Below are 12,769 nucleotides of genomic sequence, written 5' to 3' on the forward strand. Positions count from 1 at the left end.
GTCAATTATTTGCTTTGTTTTAGTTATAAGGGATAATAGTTTACTGAATGACACCGTATTTTTCGAGAACTAGCCGTTGTGTTCTCCTAAGAGTGTAGTTGGAATCCTTTTCTTTGCAAACAAAAGGATAGCAATGGAGTTTCATGTTGTTCTGTTGCCTTAATTGACGTCATATGGCTATTGCTTATTTATTGGTGGATCTCTGATCTCTTTCACCAAGTAGATGTTCTACTGTGGTTTTACGCATTAAAGTGCATTTTTGGATTATTTGTACTTCTGAACTGTACAGCGGTAGTGACCCCGCTTTCAGCAAAAGAAAAAAATGATGATTTTCTCCCTTTGCTGTAAATTTTATTTTGAAATTCATTTTATGTTATGATATTAAATATAAGGTTTTTTGGTGAGTTTATGGTTTCCCGTATTTTTCCCTTCTCCTTTCAAAGAATTTAGTAAGGGATTTGATATGGATCCTATGGGAAGACGAAATGCCCGAATCTCAGTTCTGTTTTGGCGATTGACTCTTGTTGCATTGGTTCTATTCTTGACTTTTTTCATATTGGTGGATTTGACTGGAGATGTGCCAAGGTTGTTTCAGACGAATACGAATGTAGCGACAAGTGGGGAAACTACTGAATTTGCAAAACGTTTGCAGATGTTTGATGCAGAGTGTAAACTCCCTGATGGCAGATATCTTCGTGACGGTGAGGTGAGCTGTCTTTACATACATAACGCTTTGGTGGAATCAACAACCAGCAATGTGTTTTTCTATCTTCCTGATAATTTGCACTTACAAAACTACAATAGGATTTCAAAAGGTACTGAGTGGAGTTTTCCATTGAAAGGACCTAACGTGTTCAATTTACAGATGCTTTATCTGTTTCCTATTTCAGTAGAAGAGGAATGGAAGAAATTATTGGCATCTACAAAATATGAGAAACCTTTGCTTTCACCGGGTTTGTTAAAGGATTGTGAAAATGCGATGGATCCAAATTGTAGAACTGTACATCGACCTCTTGCGGTGGTGGAGGTGTTGATGCTTCACGCCTCTTTTCCTGNTGAGATAATGCCTCTGCATGACTCGTGATAAGAAAGACGAAAAAAAAAGGATTGACGAGTGTGTGTTTCTCTTGAACAGCGGTTGCACGGCGATACTTGGTGCCGTGCACTGCTGAGATAAGTAAAGGCACTGAGAAGAAATGGTGTTTGAAATAATAATAATAATATCTAATAATACAGGTTTTTTTTTCTGGGTTAATGACATGGATTCTTTCTTAACATGGGTTGGTATAATCTATTCTGTCACTGATCTTGTTTGAATTTTGTTCTATCGGTAATGATGTTTTGTATTTATTTTTGTGTTTGTTTTATTGTGTATTGTATTTTACTTACATTTCTGTTCTTTTTTTTTGTTGTTGTTGAGTACACACTTTTTGTTTTAGTAGAAAGTAAAGGAAAATGTACGCCTCTCACAAGAAGGACATCAATCGGCACAAGAGCTTTCATCCTCTGACGTACCGTAATCTCAGTAAGGTAGAACATCGGCAGGAACAAGAGGAAGCACGAAAGAAGTTGAGTGACGAACGTAATGTGCAACTCCGTCGTGATCAGGAACAGCGCCGATATGATGATCTCGTTCTTGCCGCATCGGCGGATAGTGTAAGTGGGCAACTGGCGAAATTCCGTCAGGTTGAGAATATATTTGCTGCGGAAAACAAAGTGGTCTCTAAAGGATCCTCCGCAACAGTGGATAGTGGAATGTCAGATATTGCGCCAACTCTTTTGAAGACCAGCAGTTCGCTAACGTTCAAAAAAGAGGAAGGAGAAAATGATGTAGAAATAAAGAGAGAAGAACGCAAACGTGGTCGCGAGGAAGATGAACCTTCTTCTAGTTCTGATAATAATAATAATAAAAAGGTTGTGACGGGTTTTCTTTCCAGCTCAGATGCTGCACAGCTGCGGAAGGAATTGGATAAACTGCAGAAGGAGCGGCATGATCCCCTGCGCCGCATTGAACGCTTTCAGAACCGAACAGTCGCTGCGGAGGCAAAACGCCGGGCTCTTGAGTCGAAGATGAACACTGTTCACAGCAACAATCCCAGCGACAGTAATGGCAGTGCACATACCGAGAAGGATGTGATACGTAGTAGAATCCAAGAACTGTTGGAATTAAAAAGGCAGAAATAAGAATATAGTGACAGTCTTTTATTCTTATTCTTATTATTATTATTATTATTATTATTATTATTATTATTATTTTGGTTTGTTTGCTTATTAGAAGTTAAAGTGCAAACAATGGGTGTCGTGTATCCATGGATTATGCGCACAATTCTTTATTATTATTATTATTATTATTATTATTATTATTATTATTATTATTATTATTATTATTATTATTATTATTATTATTATTATTATTTGTCTGGATTTTTCTTTTTCTTTGTGGAGTGAAGAAGAAGAATTAATAAATTGTGTGTGTGTTTTTTTTTGTTTGTTTTTTTTTTCTCCTTCTTTATTTGTACAGCAGACTTCTGTCTTACACAAGAGCAGAGTTGTAACGCGAACGAAATAAAAAGAGAGATTGAAAATATAGAAAACTAAACAAAAAGAAGAAAACTAAGTTAAATAAAGCACACGTACACGTACACACACAAAGAGTGAGAGAAAGAGAAAAATATACTCACCCTTCACCAACAAACAGAAACAAAAGCAAAAAAAAAGGAAAAAAAAGAAAAAGAAGAGGAAGAAAAAAGGAAATAAGAAAGAATGCCCACCCTTGCTGTTGCACGTGATTACTTATTTGATCTTGTTGGGAAGAAATACACTGAGGAACAATTTGAGGATATATGTTTTCAGTTTGGTGTGGAACTTGATGATGTCACCAGCGAGCGTGAGATGTATCGCCGCGAACAGGGTGCTGCCGTGCAGTCTAAACTGGAGGAACTCTCTGATGAGGTGATTTACAAAATTGATACACCTGCCAATCGATATGATCTACTTTGTACAGAAGGAATGGCAGCAGCTCTTAAGGTGTTTCTTGGTATGATGCCACCACCACAATATAAAGTTCTTAACCGCAGTAATCCACTCTACAAGATGACTGTAGATAAGTCTGTGCGAAATATTCGTGATTATGTGGTATGTGCTGTATTAAAGAATATTCGTTTTAACGATCGAAGCTACAGAAGTTTTATTGATTTTCAAGAAAAATTACATTCAGGACTTGCACGTCGTCGTACATTGGCTTCTGTTGGAACTCATGATTTGGATAAAATTGGTTCTAATGAGTTACTTTACACACTTCGTTCAAAGGAAATGATTCGCTTTACTCCTCTTAATCAAGGCAACCGTATTCTAGACTGTAGTGGAGAAGGCCTTACTGAATTTTACAAGGAAGATCGTCACATTTCAAAGTTTATTCCCCTTATTTCTCACCTTGACAAATACCCTGTGGTGATGGAACCCAAGACACAAAAGATACTCTCTTTACCTCCTATCATTAACTCAGATGCTTCTTGTATTAGTCAAGAGACAAGGAACATTTTTGTTGAATGTACAGCTCCTGATCATTATAGGGCAAATGTATTGGTGAATCAAATGGTTTGTGCTTTTTCTGCATATTGTGAAGAACCTTTCACAGTTGAAGCTGTACAGGTGGATTATGAAGAAGTAACACCAGATGGTACAAAGACAGAAGTAACACCAAACTTAGACTCAAATCTTGTGTCTATGAAAATTTCAAAAGCTGAAAGACTTATTGGTATTAAACTTGATTCTAAAGATCAATGCAGTCAATTACTTGAACGAATGCTACACCGTGTTGCCAAGGTGGAGGATGATGTTATTACGGTTGAAGTTCCTCCAACAAGATCTGATGTTCTTGGTCCTACAGATCTTATGGAGGATGTTGCTGTGGCATATGGATATGATAACATCAAGTACGTTGAATGTACCACACATGGGGATGTGACTCAACAACCCATCAGTAAGCTTTCTCACCTTCTTCGTATTGAGATGGCTAACGCTGGTTATACAGAATTATTAACATTTTCTTTGTGTTCTCGAGATGAGGCTTTTGCACGATTGAATCGTGAGGATAATGATACAGCTGTTCATATTGCCAATCCCCAGACAATGGAGTTTCAAATTTGCCGTCCTTCATTAATGCCAGGTATACTCAAGACACTCAATGCCAACAAATCACATGCACTTCCTCTTCGATTCTTTGAATGTGCTGATGTGGTACTGATAGATAATGAAGTTAACTTTCCACCAATTATTACAACTACCTCCGTATACCCACGGTGTGGAGCACGTAATCAGCGCCACGTGGCTGCCCTACATTGCTGCAGTGAATCTAGCGGCTTTGAGGACATTCACGGTCTTGTGGAGTTTGTGATGGTAAAACTCGGTATTTCCCGAGAGGGAAGTGCGGCTTCCGGTGATGACCCTGATGAGGTTGATAGTGACACATATTCATTGGATCGGGGCAACGATGGGGCCTTCTTCCCTGGTCGTTGTATGGATATCTTTCTTCACCGCAAGGGAAATAAGATAAAGATTGGTAGTTTTGGCGTAGTACACCCTAACACACTTAAGTTCTACGATATTCCCTTTCCCTGTTCATACATGGAGATGAATATTCAATTTGCAGAGTAACCCTAGGTGAGGAAGAACATAACATAGCTATACTATCACCCACCGAATACCAAGAAGAAGAACAACAACAACAAAAAAAAAGAAGGAGAAAAACGAAAAAAAGCGAAATAGGAATAGAAATGTGGGGGGTCAAGAATAAGGGGCATGGCTCAAGAAGGACGGCCATAAGAGAACACATGGAGAGAGCGAAGTATTTTGTTTCTATTTATTCTTTTCCTAACAAGAAAAGAAAAAAAAAAGAAATAAGAATACTTCCTCCAATTTGTGTCTTATTACGAGATGCGAGTTTGGGTTGCTCCATGATGTGGAATATAACGTGAGAATGAAAGCAGGAGTCATCAGAAGAAGAAGAACGGAAAAGAAAAGAGGAAAAAAAATATTTGGTTGAAAATAGCGAAAGTAAGGATAGAAGAGAGGTGGATATATATATATATATATATATATATTTTTTTTTTTTGAAAAAGAAGAAGAAAATGATTAATGGTGTTTTTTAAAAGCTTTTTTTTTTTTCTTTTCCTTCATTGGCGAATACATAATGCGTTTTTAACGTTCGCTTTTCTTCTTTTTTTGCTGTAATTTATTACTATATTTCCTACGACACCTTGTAATGTCGAGGAGAGGAACATCCTTCTACTGAGACTATATATTGACAAATTTCTTAATGATGTTCTTTTTCCCTTTTTTTTTCCTTTTTTTTTCCTGTTGGTTTATTTCCTCCTTTTGAAAGTAGTGGAGTCGAGATTCTAGAGGTTGGAGCAGTGTTGGAGTAAACAAACACAAAAAAAAAAAATCTGTGCAAGGAGGAAAAAAAAAGATTTTTAAAGGAATTTACAGTTAAAATTTAAGGAGTGCAGGGAGAAAGGAAAAAAAAAAAAAGGGAAAGATCGGGATATATATAAATATATATATATATAGAATCGTTAAGAATAAAAAAAAGAAAACGAACGAATAGAATTGCAGAAAAGAGGATTTAAATAATAAAGGAAGAAAGACAGAAAAAAAAAAAAAATGTCAGCTCCATACAAGAAAACGAAAGATAAATCAAGGGTTCCATGTGTGTTCTTCAGACGTGGCACGTGCACCAATCAAAACTGTCCCTATTTACATGTGGGTGGAAAGGGATCAGATGGGAAGTCCGGCATTTTACACAGTGGATCATCCGGAAATGGATCTTCAGAGACGGCAACGAATCTACTCTCTACAATGTTGAAACTTGTATTTGAAAAGCAGCAGCATCATGTTTACAACGCAGCAACAGAGATGTTAGATCTGACGGAATTCAGTAAACTTCCCGATCTGAAAGATGTGGCAAGTTCCATTAATTTTAATACGCAGAGTTTCTGTCATGCACTGTGTACAACCATAAAGTCGCTCATTATTCCACCACCATCCATTTTGCAATTAAAGAAAAATGGCATCACAACATTACATCCTTTAGCGACTCAATTGGAAAAGGCAGATCTCCATCTCTCACTGCGAGCTATTTCCTTTGAAGATAATCAAATTAACTCACTGGACGTTTTAAGCGATTTAAAGAGTTTTCGTAACCTTCAGGAAATTGTCTTTCTGGGAAATCCAATAACAGAGAATAAGAACTACCGTGCTCAAGTGAGAAGAGTATTACCATTCCTTCTAGGTCTAGATGGAGAATCCATTGTGGCTCCACCGCTCTCTTTACCGTGGCCACAGTTTGTAGATGCGGGATATAATGATGCCCAACGGCATGTGCTACAGTTTATACAATGTTCCTTATTAAATCCGTTAGAATCCGATGGTACTCCAGAAGTACCACGTGGTGTAGATGTGGTGTCCAGTGTATACGCACCAAACGCCGTACTTTCCATTTCTCTCTCATCACCAGAGTCCGCTGTAAGTTCTCCAGCGCGAAAAATGGAATCTGGCACACAACAACTTAATCAACAACGCAATATTATTAGAGAAATTGTAGGACTTCGTTTAAAGCAAACTGAATGTAATCATAATTTATTACATGGTGTTAAATCAAATGTTATGGCATGTGGAAGGACAAAGGTATGTTCACAACTTGAACATTGGTTATATCCGAAGTGTTTTAACGTTCAACATTTTCTTCATGGAAGTGCAAGTGCATCATTTCTTGATAATACATACCTCTATGGAGCCTCACCTGTAGCTATGAAGGTACCAGTAACAGTAGTAACACTACATGGTGTAATGATTTGGACCTACCGATCTCAACAAAATAATTCAAATAATGACCTTCCGTCTATTCGGCGTAATTTTTCACGTGTATTGACTGTTTCGCAAAGTGAGGCAGGTCGTTGGTTAATAACAAATGATATGGTGTCGCTTTACCCATTTACAGGTTTAAGTGGAGATTCACAAAAAAAAGGTAGTGTTAGTAATGGTGATAGTATAAATACAGATTTAAGTGAAAGTCGTATCTTATTTAGCCCAAGAACAGATCGTAGTCGTGTGGAACTCTTAAGTAGACGACATAATGTACCACCAGATGTAGTGATGGCTTTGTGTCAGCATGTTAACAATGATGCGGAATTAATAACGGTCTTAAATGATATTCGTGGTGTACCGTTATCTATGTTTGAACATTGTGCTGAACTAACAGATTCAAACGTACTTGAGAGCATTCAGGTTTGCCGTATTGGGAATCGCTTTGGTTTGGCACCACAGGAAGGTTTGGCGTTACTGCGACAAGTGAATGGAAATTGGTGTGCGGTGGAAGAGGCAATATTAGCAGCGAATTCTGCACAACAGTCATAAATGTGGAAACAAGCATGGCAAATACCATGTTGGAGAGCATAAGATATATATATATATATATGATTATGATTAGTGAATTGCCTTTTTTTTTGGTTTGTTGGTATAGCTCTTTTTTTATTATGACTCGAAACTTTGCGTTTTTGGTTAAAACTTTTTGCGTGCACTTTTTGCCAGGCAACTAAAGTTTGAAAGAGCATGAAAAGAGTGGTTGGAGGTGTTATTATATTTATCATTTGAAGAATCTTATGAATGGTGTAAGAAAGATCTAAACATGGATGTTTCTCCTTATTTCCCTGAATCTTAGAGGCCCACACATCGATCCACACATATATTTTTGGACCTATTTCCCCTACTCTTTGTTTTTTTTTTTTTTTCTACTGCTTCTTTCTTTTTTCCAGTTTTTTTTTTTTTTTCTTTCTTTCTTTCTTTTCTGTTCTTACTGTTATTCCTCTTCTTCAAAAAAATTGGTCTTGCTTGCTATCTTGAGTTCCTCTCTCTGTTTATTATTTCACACCTTTTCCCTTGTATTTTCGGTAATGGTGGTGCTGGATGATCAGCACTTATTCTTTATCTACGGGGATGGGGTGACTGATTTTTGTACTCGGTGTTAGTTTCATGGATGTGTTTAGGTGTGAACAGGGAGATAGTTTCTGTAAATGTTAACCTAATTCTAAACAAGTAACAGGCAATAAGCGAAGTGGAGGAAACGGGGAAAACTAAGGGGAAGGAAAGAGATATGTCTATGTGCATGTGTGGTTCGACGGGGTCTTATTCAGTGAGGAGTCTCAATTTGATAATGTAGAAAGGGAAAGAGAGGGAAGAAGAGGTATTTGTTGTTGTTAATTTCAACATTAACTTTTTTTTTTTCTTTTTTCCTATTCGTTGGAACAAGTAATCACAAAGTAATTAAGAGCAAAGATGTTGTTACCTATGTAGTCGTTATAAATATTTATGTGTTCTTTTTTTTTTGTTTTTGTTTTTGTTTTTTTTTCTTTTTGTGTGGATACTCTTTTTTTTTTCTTTTATTATCTTATCATCTCCTTATTCTTGAAAAGAAGGGAGGCATTCTTCCAATAGAAGAAAATAAAGAAATCAGGGTTATATATATATTTATATTTATTTATATATATATAGTATACCTTTTCTCTATTTTCTCTAAAGATACGAACGAAAAAAGAAAAAAAAAACTGAAAAAAAGAAAGAAAAAGGAAATCTGTGCAAAAATAAATAAATAAAGAAAAACAATTATTCATGTCTGCGAGTTCTTTGGGTTCTAAGCGTGCTGTTTACGATATATGGCCATTGAAAAACAAAAAGTTCTTCGTTCTCGCAGACCCTCAGAACATATTAGGAGAAACAACTGATAATCTTGCCACCATTCAAACAATCTCCTATCTTTTAAAGAAAAAAGGTGCTGTTGTGGTGGCCTCATCTTTTGGTCCGCTGAGTGGAATTCCATTGAACTTACCGCGAAAACAACGCGAAGATGCAATTGAAGCTTTTCACCGTGAAGGTGGAATGGGGTACAGTAACTACTTTTTTAATGTACCTTCACGTCAAAAGATGGAGATACTTAAGGCTGTACCAGGGTATGAGATTCCAGCCACTTGTTCTGTTAATTGTAATACTGGAAAGACTCAGGCATTCTGTGAATTGTCAATAGAAGAAAAGGCAGCAGCATTACGTAGTGTGGTACCAAAGGAAAGTTTTGCACCAGTTTCAACATTTCCATTTGTAGAAGCTCTCTCAAATCATTTACCTGGGGTAAATGTTAAGTTTGCACCTGATTGCCTACGAGCTCCAATACATCAATTGGAACCTGGAGAAATATTAGTTCTGGAAAACTTACAATTTTACCATAATGAAACTTCTCCAGATTGTGGAGAACGAAGGGCAATGGCTGAAGTTTTTGCCGCGGATATTGATGTATTTGTTAACGAATCATTTGTTACCGCTAGTAAAGAATATGCAAGTAATACAGCGTTACCAAAAATTCTTCATCATGGTGCAGCTGGACTTTCTATGGAACGAGAATTAGCTTTTTTCTCAAAATTGCTTACACATCCACCCAGACCTATTGCGGTAGTTGTTGCAGGAACACATATTCCAGAGAAACTTTTAATGATACGTAGTTTAATGGGTAAGGTGGATAAAATTCTTATTGCAGGTGCATTAACTATGCCTTTTGTGGCAGCCAAGGGATTGAGTGTTGGAAAATCTTTTAATGGATCAGAAATTGTAAAACGAAAATTTTTTAACTCTCATGGAGGAATTTTGGAAGAAGAAACTGTTAGTTGTACACAATTCGCAGAAGAAATTATTGGTTTATGTGAAAAGTATGGTGTAGAACTTGTATTGCCTGTAGATCATGTCGTAACAAAGCGATTAACAAAAGCAAATGAAAGTTCTGCTGTTATTGTGGAATCTGTGGCTATACCTTCTGATGTTTATGCAGTGGATTGTGGTGCTAATACGATTGCACTTTTTGCAAAATATATTCGAGAATCCCAATGTGTATTTTGGACTGGTACATTTGGATGGACAACATTGGGATATAATGAAGGAACTCGTGCTTTTGCTTCTGTTCTGGCACAGGAGCGAAAACTTTCTATCATTGGTGGACGAAGTACTGCCCGTTTTGTCCAACAACTTGGATTATCCTCAGCGTTTTCACATATCTCTAGTGGTGGGGTATCGTGTTTGGAGGTTCTTCAGGGACATCTTCTCCCTGGCGTGGAGGCGCTTTCGGATGTGTCTCCGTTAGTGGATTCGAAGAGCACTCTCTCTGTGGATGAACTCCTGCGAAATCTTCCTCTCTTTTCTGGATGTACATCCCATCAATTAAATGCAGCCGCAAGAAAATTTGTTCGTCGATCACATGCTCGTGGGGATTATTTGGCCTATCAAGGGGATCGACATGTATCGATGTGGGTAGTCGCACAAGGAGCTTTGGTTGCCCACGCGGGTGAGAATACATTAACTATTCCATCACGATTTATTGGAAGAGGTCAAACTGTTGGGATGTATGATTTTATTACGCAAGGATTCGCTGCAGAAACGGTACAAGCAGCATCCAATGATACGGTAACATATCAACTCACATCATCTTCTTTAAATGATCTTCTTAACGAACACCCAGACTTGGCAGCTCAATTTTTTCAAAATATATCCGAACCACTACGTATTATGGCAAATGAGGAATATCATAATTTGTGTTCTATACCAGAAATTGTAAGACGTGCAGCATCTTGTTCACGTACACCAATTCCATATCCTGTACCAAAAGATTGGGGATTAATGGAGGATATTATACAAGATATCATATCAACCGTTGCTTTACAACGTTTTACCCTTCAATATATGCCGTATACCCCTATTGATATAAATTGTAAAAAAGAATTTCTATGGGAACGAATAATCTCTTATAACGGTTTAACGCATGTTCTTTGTGGAGCTGTGGTACGAGATTTGGTTTATCATTGGTTTACTAAACTTGGTTTGATACCAGCATCTCTTATCTCTTCTATTGCTATGTCTCCTTTTCGTTTGATGGCGATGGGTACACATTGGAGTGCTTTAACATATCAAGCACTATTAGATGAAGCATTGGTTTCTGCAGCCGTTAGTTGGGTACCACTGGCAGCACACGGCAGTTTTCTTTTTTTACAACGTCGTTTAGAACGACTTCAACGACGCAAATGCTCTCGGGTTGTACAGATACTAATTACCTCCATGGTTAAAGTATTAATTGGTGTTATGGTTTTCCCAATTGTGTTTCGTCGTAATCGTGAGATGAATCGTACGACGCTTCTTAATGTGTTTAGAGGCGAAGCTTTTAAATCATACGAACTAAAGCAAGTAATTTCACTATTACTGCGCTGTATTGTGCACTTACTGCTAGTGATGATTCGGCGTATATGTAAGTACTCTGTAAAGAACCACTAATTCCTTGAAATATAGCATGTTCAAAATTTATTATTATTATTATTATTATTATTATTACTGGGGAGTGGAAACAGAATTCTCACCCCCTATTCACAAGAGTATAAAAGGAAGGAAAAGAAAAGAAAAAAAAAAAAGCAATACATAAAAAGGTAAGAAGGACTAAAAGGAAAAAAGAAAAAAAAATGATAAAGGAGGAAGAATTTGTCATGATAGGTAACAATGCAACTCCATTTTCAGAACAAAAGAAAAATCTATTTCTCTCTCACTCTCACTCTCTCTGTTTTTTTTTGTTTGTTTGTTTGTTGTATTCGGAAAATTGACCACGTTCATCTCAACATTAATTTTTTTTAATCAATCGAAGGTAGTTCTACTTGCTATTATTTTATTTAATGAAGAATGGAGTAGAATAAATAGGAAGAATTCTACCATCAAAAGTTATTAGATGGATGATAAATAGTAAAGTGGGTGCTTCTGCGCTCTTGCGAAACATAATGTCACTATTTCTTAAAAGAGGTGTTGTTGCTTTGAATATATGTTTTTTTTTTCTTTCCTCTTTTTTCTCTTTTTCTTTCTTTTCGTTTCATCAGCAAAATGGTATTCTAGTTAACGACAATAAATGTAAAGAAACACTTCCGTTGTTCCTTACAAATACTTCCGCTTTGCAATAGGGGGATATGTTTTTCTACTTTTGCTCAGAAGAATTCATTTATTAGGGATGGATTAGAATACATTTGTAGAGTAAGAGAAACATTAGTTGTGTTCTCAACCCCCATACAAAGATAAAGTATTCTCCTCTTCAATGGTATGGCAAGATGATTGCCACAGAAAGAAGGCAAACGAAAAAAAAAAAAAGAGAGAGAGATAAGCAAAGAAGTATCAACATTCTTCTGCTGCAGGCATGAGAGCTAGGTTAGCTGAATAATAATGTCTTCGTCTATAACGTGTGTGTATGTATGTGGTGTTGCTATTTGATAATCAATGGATTTTCTTTGGTTTTCATTTCTAATGTTTTATTTTATTATTATTTCTTTTTGTTTATTTATTTGCTTTTCTTTGAATTATCTAAAGAACCCATTCCCCTTCTTTTTTTTTACGTGGGGAAGTGCTACCCGTTCATGGGGATGAGGAGTCTTTTTTTTTCTATTTGTGAATATCAAGGTTGGGAATATTCCTTGTTTTATTCTTATGTTCTTGTTTTTTTTTTTCTGAATCCTCTGCTTTTCTGTACTCTAATGTTTACTCTTTCTATCTATCTATCTATTTATCTCTGTGGGGGAATGTCTTTTGGGTGGGGAGATTGCTGACGTGTAGATAAATTGCTTACACTGGGTTCACCAAATAGAAAAAAAAGAAAAGAAAAAAAAAAGTTAGAGCAAAAAAAAAAATATATTTGATTAATTAACAGAAA

At 36.5% G+C, this 12,769-nt stretch overlaps 5 protein-coding genes across 5 annotated transcripts; all 5 read left to right on the forward strand.

Annotated features, from left to right (window-relative positions):
• Positions 1-463: 463 nt before the first annotated feature.
• Positions 464-1,084, forward strand: TM35_000053640 (uncharacterized protein; the record flags this gene model as incomplete). The annotated part of the gene is made up of 1 exon (XM_029023019.1): positions 464-1,084. The coding sequence occupies one exon, from the start codon at positions 464-466 to the stop codon at positions 1,082-1,084; it is 621 nt and encodes a 206-aa protein (XP_028885834.1).
• Positions 1,085-1,455: 371 nt separating this feature from the next.
• Positions 1,456-2,184, forward strand: TM35_000053650 (uncharacterized protein; the record flags this gene model as incomplete). Its single annotated transcript, XM_029023020.1, has 1 exon — positions 1,456-2,184. The coding sequence occupies one exon, from the start codon at positions 1,456-1,458 to the stop codon at positions 2,182-2,184; it is 729 nt and encodes a 242-aa protein (XP_028885835.1).
• Positions 2,185-2,763: 579 nt separating this feature from the next.
• TM35_000053660 (putative target of rapamycin kinase (TOR) kinase 3) lies at positions 2,764-4,656 on the forward strand (the record flags this gene model as incomplete). Its single annotated transcript, XM_029023021.1, has 1 exon — positions 2,764-4,656. The coding sequence occupies one exon, from the start codon at positions 2,764-2,766 to the stop codon at positions 4,654-4,656; it is 1,893 nt and encodes a 630-aa protein (XP_028885836.1).
• Positions 4,657-5,664: 1,008 nt separating this feature from the next.
• TM35_000053670 (nuclear RNA export factor 1/2) lies at positions 5,665-7,416 on the forward strand (the record flags this gene model as incomplete). Its single annotated transcript, XM_029023022.1, has 1 exon — positions 5,665-7,416. One exon carries the CDS (start codon positions 5,665-5,667, stop codon positions 7,414-7,416), a length of 1,752 nt encoding a protein of 583 aa, XP_028885837.1.
• Positions 7,417-8,667: 1,251 nt separating this feature from the next.
• Positions 8,668-11,361, forward strand: TM35_000053680 (phosphoglycerate kinase; the record flags this gene model as incomplete). The annotated part of the gene is made up of 1 exon (XM_029023023.1): positions 8,668-11,361. The coding sequence occupies one exon, from the start codon at positions 8,668-8,670 to the stop codon at positions 11,359-11,361; it is 2,694 nt and encodes an 897-aa protein (XP_028885838.1).
• Between the last annotated feature and the right edge of the window lie 1,408 nt (positions 11,362-12,769).

The sequence above is a fragment of the Trypanosoma theileri genome, assembly GCF_002087225.1.
Source record: "Trypanosoma theileri isolate Edinburgh chromosome Unknown TM35_Tth_5_V1, whole genome shotgun sequence".
Taxonomy (NCBI): Eukaryota; Euglenozoa; class Kinetoplastea; order Trypanosomatida; family Trypanosomatidae; genus Trypanosoma; species Trypanosoma theileri.